This window comes from Planococcus citri, chromosome 2 (genome assembly GCF_950023065.1).
Source record: "Planococcus citri chromosome 2, ihPlaCitr1.1, whole genome shotgun sequence".
Lineage (NCBI taxonomy): Eukaryota > Metazoa > Arthropoda > Insecta > Hemiptera > Pseudococcidae > Planococcus > Planococcus citri.
The window spans coordinates 62,817,570-62,837,914 of record NC_088678.1 but is presented as its reverse complement, the minus strand read 5'-3'; the positions used below and the strand labels follow the sequence as shown (position 1 = coordinate 62,837,914).

The following is a 20,345-nucleotide window of genomic DNA, read 5'->3' as shown; positions in this document are numbered from 1 at the left end:
CAATGATTCGAATTAATTTTAATGCGATTCTGCCCACTCCTGATTTTTTTGTCAAAATCATCAGACTCCCTTTTTTTTGGAGTTTTTTTTCAACATTGTAAAACCAACACTGATTTCTTGTCAAAATAATCAAGCTTTGCCAAAATTGTCAAAAAGTTTTATTTTTTGGCAAAAAAAATCAAAAAGTCCCAATTTTTCAAAATTTTTTAAACAATCTTTTCTTTAGGCCAAAATTGTCAAAAATTCTCATTTTTTGTCATAATTGTAAAACAAACCCTAATTTTTGTCAACATTGTCAAGAGTTCTACTATTTGCCAAAATTGTCAAAAAGTTCTAATTTGTGGCAAAATTGTCATAAAATCTTACAAATTTTTCAAAAAAATCAGTACCTACGTCTTAATTTTTTCAAAATTGCTGAAAAGTCATGTTTTTTGGGCCAAAGTTGTCAGAAAGTTACTTGTGGCAAAACTGCCATAAAATCTTACTTTTTTCAAAAAAATCAGTACGTCTTAATTTTTTCAAAATTGCTGAAAAGTCATATTTTTTGAGCCAAAAATGTCAAAAAGTTACGTTTTTTGGCGAAATTGTCAAAAAGTTTTAATTTGTGGCAAAATTGTCATATAATCTTATCTACTTTTTTTCAAAAATATCAAAAAATCTTAATTTTTTCAAAATTGTTGAAAAGTCAATTTTTTAAAGCCAAAATTGTCAAAAAGTAACGTTTTTTGGCGAAATTGCCAAAAAGTTCTGATTTGTGGCAAAATTGTTATAAAATCCTACTTTTTTTCAAAAAAATCAGAAAATCTTAATTTTTTCAAAATTGCGGAAAAGTCACGTTTTTTGGGCCAAAATTGTAAAAAAGTTACGCTAAGTCATAGGGCTTATTTTTTAAGCCAAAATTGTCAAAAAGTTACGTTTTTTGGAAAAATTGTCAAAAAGTTACGTTTTTTGGAAAAATTGTCAAAAAGTTCTGATTTGTGACAAAATTGTCATAAAATCTTACTTTTTTCAAAAAAATCAGAAAATCCCAATTTTTTCAAAATTGCGGAAAAGTCATGTTTTTTGGGCCAACATTGTCAAAAAGTTACGTTGTTTTGCAAAATTGTCAAAAAGTTCTAATTTGTGGCAAAATTGTCATAAAATCTTACTTTGCTTTTAAAAAAATCAGAAAGTCTTAATTTTTGCAAAATTGCTGAAAAGTCATATTTTTAAAGCTAAAATTGTCAGAAAGTTACGCTTTTTGGCAAAATCGTCATAAAATCTCATTTTTTTTTTCAATAAAAATCAGAAAGTCTTAATTTTTTCAAAATTGCTGAAAAGTCAGTCATATTTTTTGAGCCAAAATTGTCAGAAAGTTTCGTTTTTTGGAGAAATTATCAAGAAAGTCTCATTCTTTGTCAAAAAAAATCAAAAAATTCTTTTGGTTTAAACTGTTTTTAAAATTTGAATAATGGATTTTTTCAAACTTCAATTCTTAACATCATAGGCATTTGAGATTTTCTCCAGGGCTAAATTTTTTTTTTTTTTTGGGGTGTTTATAATTACAAGATTATTACACCCGTAAGGGGGGGGGGCTAGATTTGGTTTGTGAGGCCGATGTTTTCTACTAGGGAGATGAATTTTTGTATTTCTGAGGGTTCGTCAGGGATAGTAGGTGGGTTTTCTTTTATCTGTAGTGTAAGTCTGTTTTGTTTTAGTTGGGGACAGTTGAAAAGTATGTGTTGGATGGATATGGGTTCGTTTCTGCAAAATTGGCATGAGGGTTTTGGTTCTTTTTGGTACAAGTGGTTATGAGTAATTTTTGTGTGGCCTATTCTCAGTCTGGTAATCAGGATTTCTTCTTTTCTGTTCAGGTGGCCTAGATTTTTCCAGGGGAGAGTAGTTTTTTTATGTTGGAAGAGTTTGTTTGAAGTTTGTTGTGACCAAAAGTTCTGCCAGTTAGTAAATGTGTTGTGAGTGATTAGAGATTTAATGTCATCAGGAGTGATTGATTTCTGTGAAGTTATTGATTGTTTTCTATGGTCATCATTTTTCCCTGTAGATTTTTTTATATCCACCTGCGAGTAAATTTCGTATTAAGCTCCATCATCCGGCCATCTTTCTGACTCTATGGTTCACGATGGGCTAGCGAATGATAGCTAATTATATTGGTTACAGTCTCGAAGTCTGGACGACCTAGTTGATAGTCAGACCATGACATCAAGGCGTCCACATTCCGCGCGTATTAGCGTATTAATATTGTCCAGTTTGTACTCTCGAGTAGTATAAATAATGCTTTTTATCATTTCAAGCAACCGTGGCTGAAGCGGCTGCAAATACGATGCACTCTACGGCGATGCAGCGACGCGACGCGACCGGCTAGATTCAGGTTCCTTGTACCATTATTCGCTATCTTCTGCGCTATCTTCCTCTTTTCGGTATATTTCCATCGTTTACTCATCCTAGGTTTTTTTTGTGGTCTTACTGAAGTAAACGAACCGAGAAAAACGATACACGATGCTTGATAAAGAGATCGCGGAAGGAAGGAGAAAGACAGGCGAGAAAGAGAACACTCAAGATTTTACTTTCGATATTGTACTGTACGAGGAGTAATAAATACCTACAACCATAAACGTTTCCAAGTGCATAAATGACGATTCTTACACAGCAGCAGGAGTAAACCAGGTAGTCGACTATCTACCTTAATGCAATTTTGCTGCGACCACATCGCCATCATCGTTCAGATTCGTGGACCGACGACGGCGACCTTGCCTGTGCAACGATCACGTGGTGGTGAATTTGATGGTCGCGGTGTAGACGAAACGCACTCATGAGCGAGCTCTCTGACAGGAAGAGCTTAGTTAAAAGTAGTGGTAAAATTCGAGGGGGAAAAATTTTACTCGAAGAAGAATAAAGATACGAAATTAGACCAATGTCGGAGAGCCTTTAATATTGACTCTAATGGGCCAGGCGTTGTCTTGTCCGTTTCCTGAACGATTTTCATTATCCTGTTACGCAGTTCCGGTTGATGTCCGATGCTATACAGAAGTACTTAGTTTCGCAATTGGTTTTCTCTGTTCGAATTTCCTAGAGCTTAGTGGCGTGTGTTATTATGCGTATTTGGACGAAACGAAACAGAACCGGAGGAAGGCACGAAAGGAGAGCATTGGACTACGAGTTGAAGATATACTCGTACACGCCTTGTTTTTATCGAGTAAACTTAAATATACGTATGGGTAGGTCTAGGTGGTACTCGTTTGTGAGTTGGAAATACGTACAGTACAGGGTGTCCCATCAAACGTCTGTCATGATGTTGGTTTATAGGTGTAGCTAGGTTGGAAATAGGAATGGTGAAACTTTTAAGTTTGTATTGGAAAAAACGTATTGTCAATTATCATGTTTCAAGTCACTCTGGAGCCTCCAGCGGGTCTTTGGATTTTTCGGTTTTGAAAAAATTCTTGTAAAGAAGTCTCCAGAGAATTTCAGAACCCCAAAAAAACCGTCCTTTTGACCATTTTGATCATTTTAGAAGTATTTTTGAGCTATTCTGGAGTCTCCAGACGATTTTTTGGATTTTTTTATTTTTGAAAAAAATTCTTATTAGAAGGGCCCAATTGAATTTTCCGTTTTGACGTTTATTAAATTAGAAGTATTTTCGAGCAATTCTAAAATCTACAATGAATTTTTGAAATTTGAAAAAATTCTCAAGCAAAGAGCTCGAATTAATTTCAGCTTCTACGACGAATTTGGACCAGCCGTCCTTTTTTAACCTTTTCAATCGATTTAGAGGTGCTTTCGAGCCATTCTGGAGCTTCCAGCGAATTTTTGGACTTTTCACTGCTGAAGAAAAAACATCATAATAGGACGCAATTGAATTTCAGCTTTTACAAACCTGGGTCCTTTTGACCTTCTCAACCGGTTTTGAAGTGCTTTCAATGCATTTTGAAATATTCAGCGAATTTTTGAATTTTCCAATTTCAAAAAAAATCCTCATCCAGAGGGCTTAAATGAATTTCAGTCCCTACAAATCTGAATTAACCGTCTTTTGCTCTTTTTTAATCGATTTGGAGGTACTTTTGAGTCATTCTAGAGCCCCCAGCAAATTTTGGAATTTTTCACTTTGAAAAAAATTTTCATAAAAAAAGAGCTAAATGAATTCCAACTCCCACGAACTCGGATTAACCATCTGTTTGACCCTTTTAATATAGTTTAAGGTGCTTTCAAGCCATTCTGGAGCCTTCCAGTGAATTTTTGGATTTTTTGGTCTCGAAAAAATCTTCATAAAAAAAGGTCTGATGAATTTTTACATCCACAGACTCACTGTCAGATTATAACAGTCCTTTCGAGCTGTAAAACCATTTTGATCGTTTCGGACGCGGATTCGAACAATTTTGGAGCCTCAAGCAATTTTTTTGATTTTTCAGTTTTGAAAAAATGTTTATAAAAAGAGCATAAATGGATTTTCAACACCTTCAAACTCAGATTAACCTTTTTCCGACTCTTTTGATCGATTTTCAGGCGATTTCTAGCCATTTTGGAGTCTTCATCGAATTTTTGAATTTTCCAGTTTTGAAAAACTCTTCAATAGGTTGCCTAAAAATAGATTTCAGATCTCTCAAACCGGGATTATTCGTCCTTTTGACCTTCTCGTCCGATTTAGAGGTACTCGTACTTTCAGTGCATTCTGTAGTCTCCAGAAAATTTTTGAATTTTTTAAACGTTGAAAAAAATCTGCATAAAAAGGCCCAATTGGATTTTGACGGCCACGAACTCGGATTAACTGTCTTTTTGAACCTTTTGATTGGTTTGGAGATGCTTTCAAGCCATTCTGGAGTCCTCGGTGAAGTTTTAAATTTTCCAGTTCCAGTTTTCTTGACCTTCTCGACCGATTTGAAGGTACTTTCGAGATATTCTAAAGCCTCCAGCGGATTTTTGGATTTTTCGGTTTTTGATTTTTTTTTTTTTTAAAAAAGGTAAATGGATTGTAACTCCTACAAACCTAGATTAATCGCTCTTTTGACTTTTTCTACCGATTCAGAGGTGCTTTCGAGACACTCTGGAGCTTCCAGATAATTTTGGATTTTTCCAGGTTCTGAAAAAATGCTCATAAGAAGGCTTCAAATGAGTTTCAATTCGTACAAATGCGGAGTAATCGCCCGTTTGACCCCGTACCAACGATTTGGAGGCCCTGTTAACGAGTTCTGGAGCCTCCTGTAGATTTTTGAATTTTCGAGTTCTCAAGAAGTGAAAAAAAATTGAATTTGAACTGACAAAAATTAATTTTGAAATTTTGTGCTCAAATCGATCTCAGGGCTCGCAAGCATGGCTAATTCCAGTTAATGGATGTTGATGTTAAATTTCATTTTGATCTTTCCTGTAAACTTTTTCGAAACTCAAAAATCTAAAAATCTACTAGAGGCTTAATAATAGCTATGCAAAGCCCTCAATAAATTTTAAATGGGTGTTGATGCAACCAAATTCCTGCTTTTTACACAAAAGTGTTTGTAAACGACAAATTTTTCTGAATTTCAGCTCCTCCGATATCTTGGATGGTGGGTAATTTTATTTGATGGTTTGCTAGTCCATCTGGAATAACATGGGCTGAAATTTATTTTGAAAAATTGTTTTTTTTTTTTTTTGCTCTTCACCAAACCATTGTCCAGTGCTTCTTTGAATTTCAAATCATCAAGTATTCTTTTGCTTCAAAATTTTTAGCCGATTTTCGAAAATCAAATACACTTGAATATTTTTATGGCAGATGTTTGATAGGACACTCTGTATATTTCTCCTTTCTACGCAATACTCGTAGAAAACCACAACTACATACATGCGATAAAGAGAGACTCGAAAATCACCTTTGGGGAGGAGGTTAAATTATACACGAGTGCAGTTATTCGGTCGAATTATTTTGCTTTGGCTTATAGTTAGATATTCCTGTATGCTATTGCGCGATACGTACGAATGTCTCCAAAAATGGTAGGCTTATTTTGCGTACTTACGTATGCGTACGTGCCCATGTACTTATGACTGTATTACATACATGTCTAAACAAACGTGCAATGGAAAAAATTCGTGCCCATGTTTTGGATTGCAGATTGCGTAATTATAATGGCCCGAGGCGCTGGTGGAGATCGCGACCATTGAATCGGCGGCACGGCAGCATTGCCGAAGCTGTAATTTTTTGGGTCGATGGCGCGAACCATACTACTATACGGTATTTAGACTTAGACTTGAATCGGGTCAGGCGGAATTTAGCGCCGAAAGCCGGTCTCCGGTCTCGTAATGAAATTAATTCGATACACAGAACCGCAACAGAAGAGTGCGAAAGATCGTATCGTAAATGTAGACGAGAGAGACCAGTTCAAAGTGTATGCAGTGTTGCCCAATCCAAAACCGAATCCTTAAGATTTCCGCATAATTTACTTGATATTTTCCACAGTTTCAAATTTTTCGTCATTTTCCTTGCGGTACATGTAAAATGGGCGTTTTTTTGTTTTTTGAGTCAGTTTTTTCGAAAAAATCTCGCTCGAGCGAAAATGTCACTTTCCTCTTCTTTAAATAATCATGTGTTACAAAGAGTTTTTAGAAAATTGCCTCCAATTTCGATTTTCTCTTTCCATAAAATACCTGGTGAAAAACCAAAATTACATTTTTTTCAAAATTATCGAATCTTTGATCGACTAATCTTACTAATTGAAAACGGCAACACTGAGTGTATATTATGCATTTTTTTAGTGTGTACTACACAGAGTAGTACAAGTCGTTTTACATGTGCTGCACGCGGCAGGCAATTTAACCAGATTCGGGAAGCGAGATGCGTGCAGAGTGAGAGGGAGAGACGAGGAAAGCTGTATGGTCGATGATCGGTTTTTAATGAATATTTTGTTTATGGAAACGATACCGAATAAAGAAGGAATAAAAAAAACTGGCCGATTTATGTATTTATAAATAGATTTTCGACACGTTTAGTGTACTCGTATAACGGCCGACCGCTGATTTCCGAGAGATTTATTTGTGGATATTACGTTTACGCGGCGATGGCGATGGCGATGGTTATGCCTTATTCCGAAGTCGATGCCGGTATAGCACGTGATGTATCCGTTATTCGAGGAAGCTGGAACTTGCAAGTGTACGAGCACATTGTAGATACAAGATTAATTTAAAGAAGATCGTCGACGAGAAGGTGTTTTCATTAAAAGTGACGCGCCGCCGGACGTAATTACGTGACCGCGAGGTGCGATTCGACGCAACGCCTGGACGCGATGGCGAAGGCGAAGGCCTAGGTGAATGATTTTTTATTCTTACCTTGTTTGGCGGATTTTTACAAGGACAAAGAGATACGGCGAAAAAAAAGAGGTGTTGGAAAACCAATAATAAGAGTACCGTTAAAATGACCGTTTCGTTTTTCGACGAATTTTTTATTCGTTTTTTTTTTTGCTATGTGGATATTTGCTACGATCATATGATTTGATGATGGAGAGGCACGAGTGTTGAAGTAGAGCTAAGCGTGGTGCGGGGTGTTTGAGATGATCTAATGTGAGAGTATAGATTACGCGAATTTTTGGCCAAACTGGTTGTCTGTAGATGTTTTGAATTTTGGAAATAAGAAGCAAATTGGTTCGAGTGAAAAAAGGGGAAAAGCTGTGAGAAATGAGAATTTATAATTCAAACAGTAAGTGATGAGAAATTATTTTTGGTGTGAAAAGTTCCAAAAAAATTGACTCGTATTTCAGTAATAAATTTTGCAAAACTGATTTCGAGTTGTCGAAAAATCATTAGTACTGTCTTCGTTTCAAAAAATATAAATTTTAATGAGTTCAAAATTTTTAATTGTCCAGATTTTATTGTAATTGTCGTACATAATATTATTATTATTATGGAGCATTTTCCAAAAATTTCTCAATTTTAGCAAAATTCGAGGCGAGGGCTGACCTTTTAAAAAATTGCATGAAAATTCAATGAAATTTCTTGAATTTAATGCAAGAATGGTTTGAAATGTCATCAGTGGCGGAGAAGTAATTTTTTCTAGCATGTCGCAAAATCCAATAAGTAAAAGAAAGAAATACCAAAAGTTTGCGCTCAATTTTTTTCAATAAAAGTAACTTGAGTAGCTAAAAAAGTTCGAAAAAGTAATCAAAACGTAAAAAAAATTACAAAACGTGAGCAAAACATTTTTATGCGGAAAAAAATGACTTGAAAATTTTTAAATTTCATTGTGAAGTTGATATTTTATTCTGCTTTTAATCATCTTTGCATTAAATTTCAGCCACTTTTTCTATTATGCAGTTTCATCAAGTTTTTTTTAGTTTTTTGCACACCTTTTAGAGCATATTATCATTTTTTATGAAATTTTTTTCAAAATCTTCAAAAATACTTCAGTGGTGTTTGTTTCATACTCGTGTGAATGGAGTTTCAATTTTAGTTCTGAATTTTTTTATGCAGTGTTGCCCAATCCAAAACCGAATCCTTAAGATTTCCGCATAATTTACTTGATATTTTCCACAGTTTCAAATTTTTCGTCATTTTCCTTGCGGTACATGTAAAATGGGCGTTTTTTTGTTTTTTGAGTCAGTTTTTTCGAAAAAATCTCGCTCGAGCGAAAATGTCACTTTCATTTTTTATTCTTCAAAATACGCTTAGCAACTGGGAAATTTTTTAAAAACACGCCTTTGGAAACCTTTTGTGACGAATCCATACAAGCATGATGTATGTACTTTTACGATCTCAAGCTACGATGTAGGTAAGGTAAATAACGAGACCATTTCATTCGGAAAATTCGACCATTATAAGCGAATAATTCGTGTACTAAAGGGAGGCAAACGACTCCTGCCATTCGTCGCCCGTTATTAGGGTATTCCGCGTGACACTTCGGACCAGACAGACGCGTAGACGTCGCGTCATATCACACCCCATCGTCGTTGAAAAATCACTGACCCTAAAAAGTCTAATAAACGAGAGAACCGGAATCGATTCATTTTTTGACGCAGTGACGACGACGACGTACGTTAACTACCAACTACCTACGACCTTCGTCGCAGAACAGGGACAAGGACCCCGAGCACGTTCATTCCCCCCGTCTGCCTTATACCACATACACCTCTAACACCGCGTATGTGTATAAAATTACACTCATACATTTACATTATGTCTCATTAACTGGGCAAATGCTTATTAAATTCGTCGTAATCGCATATATAGAGTACCCACTTGAAAAAAATCAACTCCGGTTGATAATACTTTTCACAAACAATGTAGAGTAACCCTTTCGCACATCATTTGTGTAGCATACTGTATTTCACCTCAGCACCACCGTGCACCGCACACCGGAATCTCAGGTTTCCAGTTTTGACGAACAGACCGGTGGCGGCTGCGGCTCTTTGGGGGATTCGATGACGTGTTATAAAAACTAGTCCACGCCTTCATTAGTGCCATTGAAAAGGCGCGGATTACAATGCTATAAAATCAGTATCATTTCGCGTCGTCGTCTCCCCGTTTCCGCATCTCTAACAAAAGATCCGTGTAATACAATTCGGTTTTTTTTCCTCGGCGTTATCAACCTATATACAAGGGTACTCGACTTTGAAAAGAGAAAAAAACAAGCCAAAGAGGGTGCCAAAGGAACTCCTCGTATAACGATCCCCATTCATGGCGACGTCTTCGCGACCGACTCGTTAAATGATAAATGATCTAGACGCCGCGTCATGGACAACGAGCCTTTCTTTGATTTTAAAAGGCCGAACCGGTGTAAGTTTTGGGAAGTTTGTCTTCGTCGCTAGATTTATACCTAATATATCATCACCATCGGAGCAGGGTACGAGAAAAATTAAGCTAAATGGAGACGATTACCAAATGAATGTAATAAGCAGAGCTAGAGCAGGGTACTCGGTAAGTGGGCGATGATCATTCCCACTGGATTAGATCGAGACTGCAGTGTTCATCTATGTACTACGAGTATTTAAGCGAGAACCGGAAGAAATTATATTATTATCGTCGTACATAGCAGCAGCAGACAAAAACACACATACTCGTACGTAAAACCCACGTGTTTAATGAGGAAATAACTTATTCACCGGCGAACGGGTACTACCGACGTACTCTTCGTTATGGATTGTTACTGGTACGGTCGCCTGCATATAAGCACTTGGATGAGAGAAGAGAAGGTGGCGTCATCGTCCAAGCTGCTGCTGCTGCTGTTGTTGTTTCTAGCTAATTTGATTGTTATTAGGCCAGTGAACGTGTAAGTACATCTAAAGCCAAAATGTAATCTCCTCCTAAGTATACTGATACGTTCGAAGTTAAATGGCTCAACTATAGGGCTGTTTTTCTTTCACGTTTTGAAGTGTTGTAATATTTTAATGGATACTCGTATAGTTTTTCCCCTCTTGGACAATCCTCCTTTTCCTCTCATATGCTCAACGTTATACTCGTACATTACGTCCGTTTTATGCTCTGGTATATATTTATGCGGAGTGCATTGCACCGATTATTAAACAGGATATTGAGGCGAGGAAGAGAGCCAGCTTTTTCAAAGTGTCGTACTATACAATATGATGCTGGTGCAAGGGAATGCATCGGATTCGGTAGTTTTGTAATTTGTAAAGTTGAAATGGCATGGCATGGCACAAACAAGTCTAAATCAGGGAGAGAAGTGATGAAGATGATTTTCATTTTACTTAAATGAAAATTCACTTCTAATTAACAAGTTCCTTGTTTGGATTGAAGCGGCGATAATGAGGATAATGAAGTGAAATTATCGTGAAAAATTGAGTGAATTATGGTAGTTATGAAGCGAAGTGATTGAAGCAGGAAAATTGAATGAATTTCACTGCAATGCATGTGTTAAGAACCATTGCCAGATTTTTTGAGAGAGAGGGAAGGAACGCGTTGTTGAAGTTTGTGGTGTTTAGGGTTGGACTTTTTTTTCTTCATTGGCCTCAATAAATAAATTGTTTACGAAGACAAGCCTGGCTCAAGCTGCAGACTGCGTTATAGGCTCTCTACTTATGAATTGTAAATCTCAAAATTTAGGCCAAAAATGAGGTAAAAATCAAAATTTTACCAAACTGACCAAGACCAAGACAAATGAAAATTTGGCATATACCCTATTTTCGATATGCCAAATCGATTGGAAACGGTTTCAACCCGTTTTGAGCAGTTCTGGAGCCTCCAGCAGATTATTGAAACTCGAAATTTCCCAACATTTCATCAAAATGGAGATAGAAAGCCGAAATTTATTCTGCGAATTAATTTCAATACGCTACGAAATCGACTGCGGGTAGATTTCAAGTCGTTTTGGAGCCTCCAGCAACTTTTTGAAAATCACTGGACTCACCAGATTTTTGAAACTTGGAATTTCCACAACATTTCATCAAATAGAGTTATTAGCAAGCTGAAATTTACTTCGCAAACCAATTTCAATACGAGATGAAGTCAACTGCATGGTGGTTTCAAATGGTTTTAAAATTGATTTTAAAGCTTCCAGCTACTTTTTGAAAATTTTAATTTTCCAAAAAACGTCATACCCTTTCAAAAAGTCGCAGGAGGCTCCAAAATGACTTTAAACCCGCCAGCAGTCGACTTTGTAGCGTATTGAAATTAGTTTGCAGAATGAATTTTGTCTTTTCATCTCCATTTGATGGAATTTTGGGAAATTTCAAGTTTCAAAAATCTACTGGAGGCTCCAAAACGACTTGAAATCAAACCTGCAGTCGACTTCGTGGCACATCGAAATTAGTTTGCGGAATGAATTTCGGCTTTCCATCTCCATTTGATGAAATTTTGGGAAATTCCAATTTTCAAAATTCTACTGGAGGCTCCAGTAATTTTCAAAAAGTCGCTGTAGGCTCCAAAACGACTTAGAATCCACCTGCAGTCGACTTCGTAGCGTGTTGAAATTAGTTTGCAGAATGAATTTCGGCTTTCCAACACCATTTGATGACATTTTGTGGGAATTTAGAGTTTAAAAAATCTGCTGGAGGCTTCAGAACTGCTCAAAATGGTTTCAAACACTTTCCAATCGATTTGGCATGTCGAAAATAGGGTATATCTCAAATTTCAACTTTGTGGTCAATTTGGTAACATTTTGATTTTTTTTCTCATTTTTGGCCTAAATTTGATCTTCAAAAATTCACAAAAAATCGAAAAAGACACTTGAGCACTTGAAATTTCGTGAAATTTTTGCCTGATCTTTCGATCTACCTTTGTACGGTTTAAAAAATCGAGCAAGTCCTATGTTGAAACGCAAAATCTGCGATTTCGGCTGACCTGCCAATCAAAGTGGCTGCCATTTTGTAAGTACGCTACTTTTTTTTGAGGACAAGGGTTAGAAATGTTCCTTAGGAACACCCCCTTTAAGAAAAATGCTGTCCCGGAGGATGGAAGGGGAGGGGGTGCAATAGATCACTATGCGGGCTCCCCGACTAACATAATGCAATTTATGTACTTGCTCTCATTTCTCGAAATTTTGGTCACTTTTTCTTAAATTTTTGGCCTCTTTTTTGTTATTTTTCAGTCACTAAAGTCACTAAAAAAATTGAATAATGGATTTCATGCCTGACTTTTCCACTATTTTTTCACCAGATTTTCAAAAACGTTCTTTCAGACCGATTATAATTATGTTTTTTTGTCATCTGTATTCTCTTTGAAAACTGAAAAATTTTGACTTCCTCCTTACTCTTCCTCATCTCTTCTTTCAAAAACTGTTTTTGAAAAAATAGTCTGAAATAAAAATCACCACTATGACGTAAAGTAAAAATTATAAAACGTCTTTCAATCTTCTCCGTCTCTACTCAAAAAAATCCTTCTCCCCTCCCACCCTCCCAGAAAAAAAAAAATTTTTCGCTTCCTTCTTCACTCCTTTTTTACAAAATTTTCAGAAAAATTCGTTCAGGCTACAAAAATGATTTAAACTTACATCAGAACATTTTCAGATATATTTTTCTTTCCCTCAAAAAATTCTGAACAAAAATTTATGAACATTTTTGAAAAAATTAGACATTTTTTTAAAAAACTACCTTCTCTCAAAAACTGAAACGTAATTATAAAGAAGTGTTCTGCTGAATCCTCATGCTTCTCAGAAACTTTTCTTACATCAACTTGAGTGCTTCGATCAAAGTTTAGTGCTGAAGTGCCTTTCAAAATTTGTTTTGAAATTTCAAAAAGTCGTCTTATTGATAAATTAATTACTCATACTTGCATCTGATGAGTTTTTGAAATTTTTATTGAAAAGTGAAATTTTATGATTCGATTTGATCGTTTCAATTTTTCAATTCGTCATTTTTCTCCATCGAGTGAGTTTTGTAAAGTTTTCGTTTGAATTGAAATCAAAGAAGAGATTCCTGAAAAGCGGTATAATTTTTGCTTTGAACTTGAGATGTGATCATATTTGTTAATGAGTTCCGGTGAATATGGCTATCAACCTAAATTTTTTTCCTTGTGTATTTCCTCGAAAAAGGAGAAAGATATCTATTCGTATAAAAAAATTGCAAAAAAAATTTTCAGAACGCAATTTTCGTTTTTTCTACGTACACACGTTTGTCGACCGATATGAACAAATTAGCGCGTATCGAATGACACAGCTCGCAAAATGCTCTCTCTGTTTTTCTCTCATTATGTATACTTTACTTGTAACACATTACAGACAAGAGTTTATAAAAGAACACGAAGTACTTAGCACTTGCGTCTCGCTCTAATGATAATATTTTATGCGAAATGATTCTTATTTCACGTACTTACCTAAAAGTCTTATTGTGTGTATGGTGCCCACTGTGCGGCGTATTTTTTCCCCTCCTTGTAGTTTGTTATTTAACGTTTATTTTATCTAATTTGTAATTTTTCTTCGACGATATTTACGTGTTTTACTACTACGTATACGTGTGTAATTAGGAGAATCACATCGTCGTCGTACTCGTCGTATCTTTGAAACTTCTTCTTCCCCTCTTGTGTAGACGTTCGTCCTCTCATAAGCAAGAAATTACCTTCGTTGACCGAAACCATTTATCGTATGTAATTATTCGTCATTATTGGTTGTCGATTCCTCGAGCTGACTGGTTGCCGAAGTGGGCAGAAAGGAGAGAGAGATGTCGATAACATTCACTTCGACGTATTATTCCTATACATTATACTTATACTCATATTATGCTGTGTGTGCGTGTAATAAGTATGGTTGGTATAAATGTAAATATGTTAACTAAGCGGTATTTTACAATCGATGAGTCATCAATAATTAAAAAGCAGCGATGCGACTGCGACGGTTTTTTGTTCGATCTGGTTTGTGAGAAAATTAATGAACATTTCGAGAAATTGAAAAATAATTCCACACGTATTTTACAAATAACTTGAAGTTTTGAGGGGGAAAATGGTACCAAAATTTTATTCTCAATTGTTCATAGGGTTGTCTGTACAATCGGAAGAGGAAGTCAAAAACAGTTGAAAATTCAAGTTCCAAATTAAGTAGTTAAAGTTGCCCCAAAATCTTCAGAAATCGAAATTGCATCACTATTTATATGATAATGTGGAAAGCGATTTCCATCAAAGTGTTCATTTTTTACATTTTTTTTAAATTTCAGAGTTTTGTCCAATTTGAAATTTTTTCTGTTGATGAATTTGCCTTTGTTGATTGAAGGGGGTGGGTCGAGTCTCCCCTGAAAAATACTGGAATGTCCGAAAGTAAAAAATTGACGTGTAGAATTGGATTTCCCCCCTCACCCCCAAAAAAGTTGTACAATTTAGCAGAATATCCTACCGATTAAAAATTGAACTGATGAAAGGTATTTTTGACGCCCTCCTCCTCGGAAAAAAATCTTGAAATGTGCAAAGTAACTCTCACTTCTCTGTTGAATTTTTTCAAACTCTCATAAAATCGTAAAAATTTATTTATCTTGTTTCTGTGTATCAATTGCGAATTTCGCATAGTATTTTTTTTTGTATCTCCTAAAACAAAACATTTTTCACCAGCGAATTTTTCATTTCAAGTAGTCTAGAAAGGCATTTTTTTCAAGTTCTTTGGAAATCTATTTTTTTTTACAAGTTTTACCCTTATTTTGCTCGAATTTGTGTATGTTTTTTATTTGACACTTTTGAGAAATTATTCTGCAAATTTCCATTTTTGATTTCCATATTTTTACAGAAGAGAGAATGGGGGTGGGGATTAAGAAGAATTGGCAGATTTACATTTAAAAAGCCAAGAATTTCACTTTTTGAAATTCGATGGGCTCATTTCATGTGGTGTTTGGTCAATGTAGCTCATTCCAGGGTATCTGACAGTCCTGCAAGTCCTGCTTTTTGGTGATGTGTCCTGCAAGTTCTGCTTTTTTTTCAATCAGACTTAAAATTTTCAATTTATTTCCCCTTTTTTTTGTAGAATTTTGAATATATTAAATTGTTGTTTTTCCCACTTGACTGATAAAAACGTAGAAATCAGCAGATGGAGAAATACAACAATTTTCAAATGAAAAAATTGTCCGCCCGAACGAAACTCTTTTTCCTCTGTTGTATGTTATTTTTGAAGAACAGGAACACTTTTTTTTTTACATAGAAGAACGTGAGGGTCTCTACAAGGTCTCGAAAATCCCGAAAAAGTCTAAATTTTTTCCAGAAATTGTCAAAAATTCGCTGAAAACGGTGCAAAAATTGCGAAATTTTACTACGTACCACGAATTTAGGAGGAGCAAAATTTCATTCAGAACCATCCAAGATCAAAAAAATTTTGCGTTGAAATTTCTTATGTTAAAAATTATTATTGTAAATTCTTAAGAGCTTTCACCCTCGCTTCGCTCGGTTAAAATTGGAAAATGTTCCAAAAATTCTCCTCCTTTGTTTCATTTGGCAACAAAATGCTCTCTTCTCTTTTTGAATTGAATTCAATTTTCAAAGATCAAAAACTGAAAAAGAGCTCAAAAAACACGAGAAAACATAAAAAGGGGCAAATTTTTGATTTTAAAATTATATTAAAAGTTGGTCAAAATCTAATTTTTTCGTTGAAAAAATTGAGGAGGGTGGGAGGGAGGGAGGGAGGGAGGGGGTGCAAAATAAAAAGTCACGAAAAAATTTTGCAAGTCCTGCTTTTTCATTTTCAAATTTTCTCAGACACCTCGTTATTCAAGCTCTTTGTAATTCCATTGAGTAAAACTGGGAGAGTCATATTTCCTCAACCAAAAAGACTTTTTGAGCTAATATCCTTTCCATTACGAAATAAGTTACGCATCGTTGTTCGTCGACTGATTTCCGAGCCATTGACAACGACAACGATTCCAGTAGCGCGTCTAACGAGTTATTAATTTTTTCAACCATCGTTTATAAAATTTTATTGCATTATTAGCGCTTAGAAGGAACACCCCTGATGTGTGACTTGATTGATCGATATGTCCAAAAGAATGAGCTAGGTGTGTTATAGAAATTACCGCGCTAAGTAAACGCAGAAGCAGCACTCAACGTGATAATTACCTACGAGAGGAAGATCACATCATGTCAGAGTTGAAGTGAAATGCCCTAGCGAAGAAAAAGATCCGACAAGAACCTCGGAGTAGTTTAGCTTCTCATAGTATAAAGTACATGTATTTAATCTTGGAAGAGTGCGGATTATTTAAATTACTCCGCTGCTAGAGCTGGCATTTGGCAAATAATCAAACGGGTTGTTGTACGAAGCCCAAGACGACAACAGAGCAGAGAGAATAATACGCCATCTAGTTCTCGTCTCTCTGACTCTCTGCGATACTTGTATGTGTAATTGTGTATGTAAGAGGAGCATATACTATATCGGCCATAAAAACCAGCTTGTTATTGTTGTCGATGTGAGGAAAAAATTTTACTATGGTATCTGTTAGTTGTATCTTGTTGTCCTATCCTCTCTATGCCCACTGCCCAGAGTTACTTACTTACTCACAGTGTTACCAACGTACGCGCAACTGTCGCGTTTGTGCGCAGTTCGAGGATCGTTCAGGTGCCCCGGGGCGTTGATAAATTCGCCTCTGCGAGCTGGAAGATGATGCCTTCGGGCAAATCTTCCAGTTTCAAGGCACATCAGAAAATATTGTTGTAGCTCACGTCTTCTTGTGTATTGACGTAAGTAGATCGTCGATCGGCTCCAGAGACCGGTGACCGGTAATGAGAGGAGCAAGAGGGAGAGGATCATACCGTGCGTAATGCTATGCGTATGATTATATGTATAGTTTGATTCACTTGATCGCATCTTGAAACCAGTTCATAGAGTATAAGTGGCTGCGTATGGTAACACTGCGCATCGGCTACCGTTTTGTTACCTATAAGAAGGATTAGCCAGTTGGAAGAGTAAAGGGGGCAAGGGGGAGAGGTCTGGTTGTCGTGCGCTCAGAGCTAAAGCACAACAACAACAACAATAACGTCATGAATAGATACTAGGTACACTTATGCATGTATATTGGATAATGTAGTACTACTATTTTTGCCTTGGAAGTCTCTCTCTCTCTCTGTAGGTACTCTCGGAATGAACCAATAATATCGATATACTTTTTATCATCATTATACTCATGTACATGTATATTCTCTCAACTTGCCCCGTGGTTATCGATCCCTTCTCGTCTTCTTCTTTCTCACTTACTCTCGGTATGGATGGTGGTTTTCAAAGATGAGGCTGGCGCGCTCGCGACCAACGTACGTATAAAAGACAGAGAGAAACAAAAACCAAACTGGTTTTGTAAGTTAGTAGTAGTTTTTTTTTGTATAAAGTAGTCGTACGACCGAGGACCGATTGCGCGAGATATATATTTGAGGGGGACTACGCGGCGGTGGCCGAACGCAGCAGAAAAGGCGCCACTTTATAAACCGATTTTTGCCTTCCTTCGTCCCCTTGTCCGCTGGCGCTGGCCACTGGATGATCTCGTGTCTGAAATTACCTACTGCGAAATACGCGTTATTTATCGGGCTAAAGATGCGAATGAGAGGTTCTCACGCTGGGTTGAGTTCCGGTCTTATTTGAGGATGTGTGACCGATAGATAGATATTAGATCTGTATTAGATTTACGTATCGATGTTGTAAATAGCTCGTATGTTCGCTGATATTAACCTACTATTTGATGTTTTTGTTTCAGAATTTGGAATTTCATGGTGTCATGAGATTCTACTTTCAAGACTCGGGTCAGAAAGTAGCCACGAAATGTATTCGAGTCGCTTCGGATGCCACAGCTCAGGATGTCGTCGAAACGCTGATAGAAAAGTTTCGACCCGATATGCGAATGTTGTCGTTACCAGAATATGCTCTGTTCGAAATCCATGAAAATGGAGGTGAGATTTTCCTTTCGAAGTCTTAGATTCGAAGATGATTTTGTTCAGTTTAAGTCATAATGATTCGGTGTAATTGAATGTTTTAATTGTATTTTGTGTTGCGATGTATTATAATGTCTGGGTCAAGGAACCTGGAGAAAGAACTGAAAAGGATCCAATCCAAATCCTCAAAGAACACCAAGAGCTCAGAACAGAATTGGGATAGACCTAGAGCTGTTTCTCTAGTTTGGTCACCGACGAGTCGCTTTAGTATTTCGGGAAAAACAATTTTATTTTTCTCATAAGGTGCTCAGGTTTTTCAAAAATAATCGATAGAGGACCCCAAAAGACACTATCAGCCCAAATTTCATTTTTCAATTTTTGGCGAATTTTCAAGCATTCAATTTTGGGTCATTTTTTATGAAAAAAACTCAAAATTTGATCAAATTAGCATAATAAGCTGAAATTTAGCATGTACCATATTTTCAAACTCCCAAGGGTAGATTGGGGACGGTTTCGAACCGTTATAGCACCTCGGATTCACCATATTTGCGACCCCTTCAATAAATAAAATTTTCTCCAGCGAGCAATTTGGAAAAAAATTGAAATTCGAAAATTTTGGGTTTGAGCCGGATCGAAAAGATTCTGATCACATCAACCTAAATCGATCGAAAATGTCACGAAGATAGTGAATGCGAGTTCAGGTGCAGAAATTCATTTTTACCCTTTTTGCAGGATTTTTCGAAGGCTGGAGAATCCAAAAATCCGCTGGAGGCTCCAGAACGGTTTGAGACCATCACCAATCGACTCATTTTATTGAAAATAGGCTGAAAATCAAATTTTAGATTTTTTCGTTCTCGCGTTTCTGAACGATGAATTTTTGAATTTTTTTTCAAAAATAAAATTGTTGGGAAAATTTTTTTGTTTGAACCGACTCAAAAAATTTTTAAAGACATGTACTAAAATTGATCGAAAGATCTGCAAATGTGGTTGATTCAAGCTTATAGATGCTGAATTCTATTTTCATCTTATTTGCTGAGATTTTTTTTGAAAACTGGAGAATCCGAAAATCCGTTGGAGGCTCCAGAATGGTTCGGAACCATCATCAACAACTGACTCTGGATGTCGAAAATAGGGTACAAAGCAACTTCCAGTCATTTATGTCAATTTGATCAAATTTTGATTTTTCCATAAAAAATGTGCATTTGAATCTTCAAAAATTCGCAAAAAATTCAAAAATGAATTTCAACTCCTGAAATTTTTGAGGTGATAATTTTGCCCGAATGTGAAGTTTTCTCATTTTCAAGTTCCAATTTTTCCTGAAATTAAGTCGACCACCCCCCCTCCCTCCATCTCATTCACCATGTTATTGATAAGGGTCTGCTTGAAAATCGACTGCTCTTACCTTTTCCAAATTGAAAAGTTCTGCTGACATTTTTTTGTTTTTCCCTTTCAAAAAAATCGTACTTTTATCTCTATTTTTCCTTAATTTTAATTTTTCAATTTTTTGTGGCTGTTTTTATTTTTATTTTTTTATTTTATTTTTTTTTTAATTAACGGAGTTGAGAAATATTTTCACTCTTTGTAATTGAAAAATACAGTTTTTCGTCCTGGGGTCACTTTTCATGATTATTTAACTGGAATCGAAAGTTTTTGTAAACCACTTTTTCCTAACATTTTCTTGCTCTAATTTAAAAAATAAATTAAGTAAGTACATACCTATCTATTGTATGTCTGTAAAATATTTGTTCAATGTTTTGGTGTAAAAGGTCAAGAAAACTGGAAAAGTGGCCCAAAATACCAATTTAAGCTAAAGAGATTTTGCTGGGCATCTTGAATAGTAGTTGATTGGCGGAGGAAGGGAGGGAGGAGGGGAGGGGATTCCTCAAATTTTATGCACTTTTTCATATTGATTTTTCGATTTTTCCTCAATTACCTGCCTGTCAACGAAACATTTTGAAATTTTTGACATCGATGCTCTTTAAATTTTACAGCCCAAAATGGGTTCTTTGGAAAAATGGATGATCCATGAATCTAAACTTTCGATTTCCGTTTCAAATGGCACGATTTTTTGAGAATGTGAGTTCTTCTGATCCTTCAGAATGGAAAAGTTTATTTCGTTCAGATGT

At 36.0% G+C, this 20,345-nt stretch overlaps 1 protein-coding gene across 6 annotated transcripts in view; it reads left to right on the top strand.

The window, feature by feature from the left end:
* The window catches only part of cno (canoe), a 199,279-nt gene that overhangs the window by 43,496 nt on the left and 135,438 nt on the right, over positions 1–20,345 (top strand). For all 6 annotated transcript variants that reach the window (XM_065352083.1, XM_065352085.1, XM_065352081.1 and 3 more), the window contains exon 3: positions 18,045–18,237. In XM_065352083.1, coding sequence (XP_065208155.1) covers positions 18,045–18,237 — 193 coding nt within the window. The remainder of the gene's footprint in view (positions 1–18,044; positions 18,238–20,345) is intronic.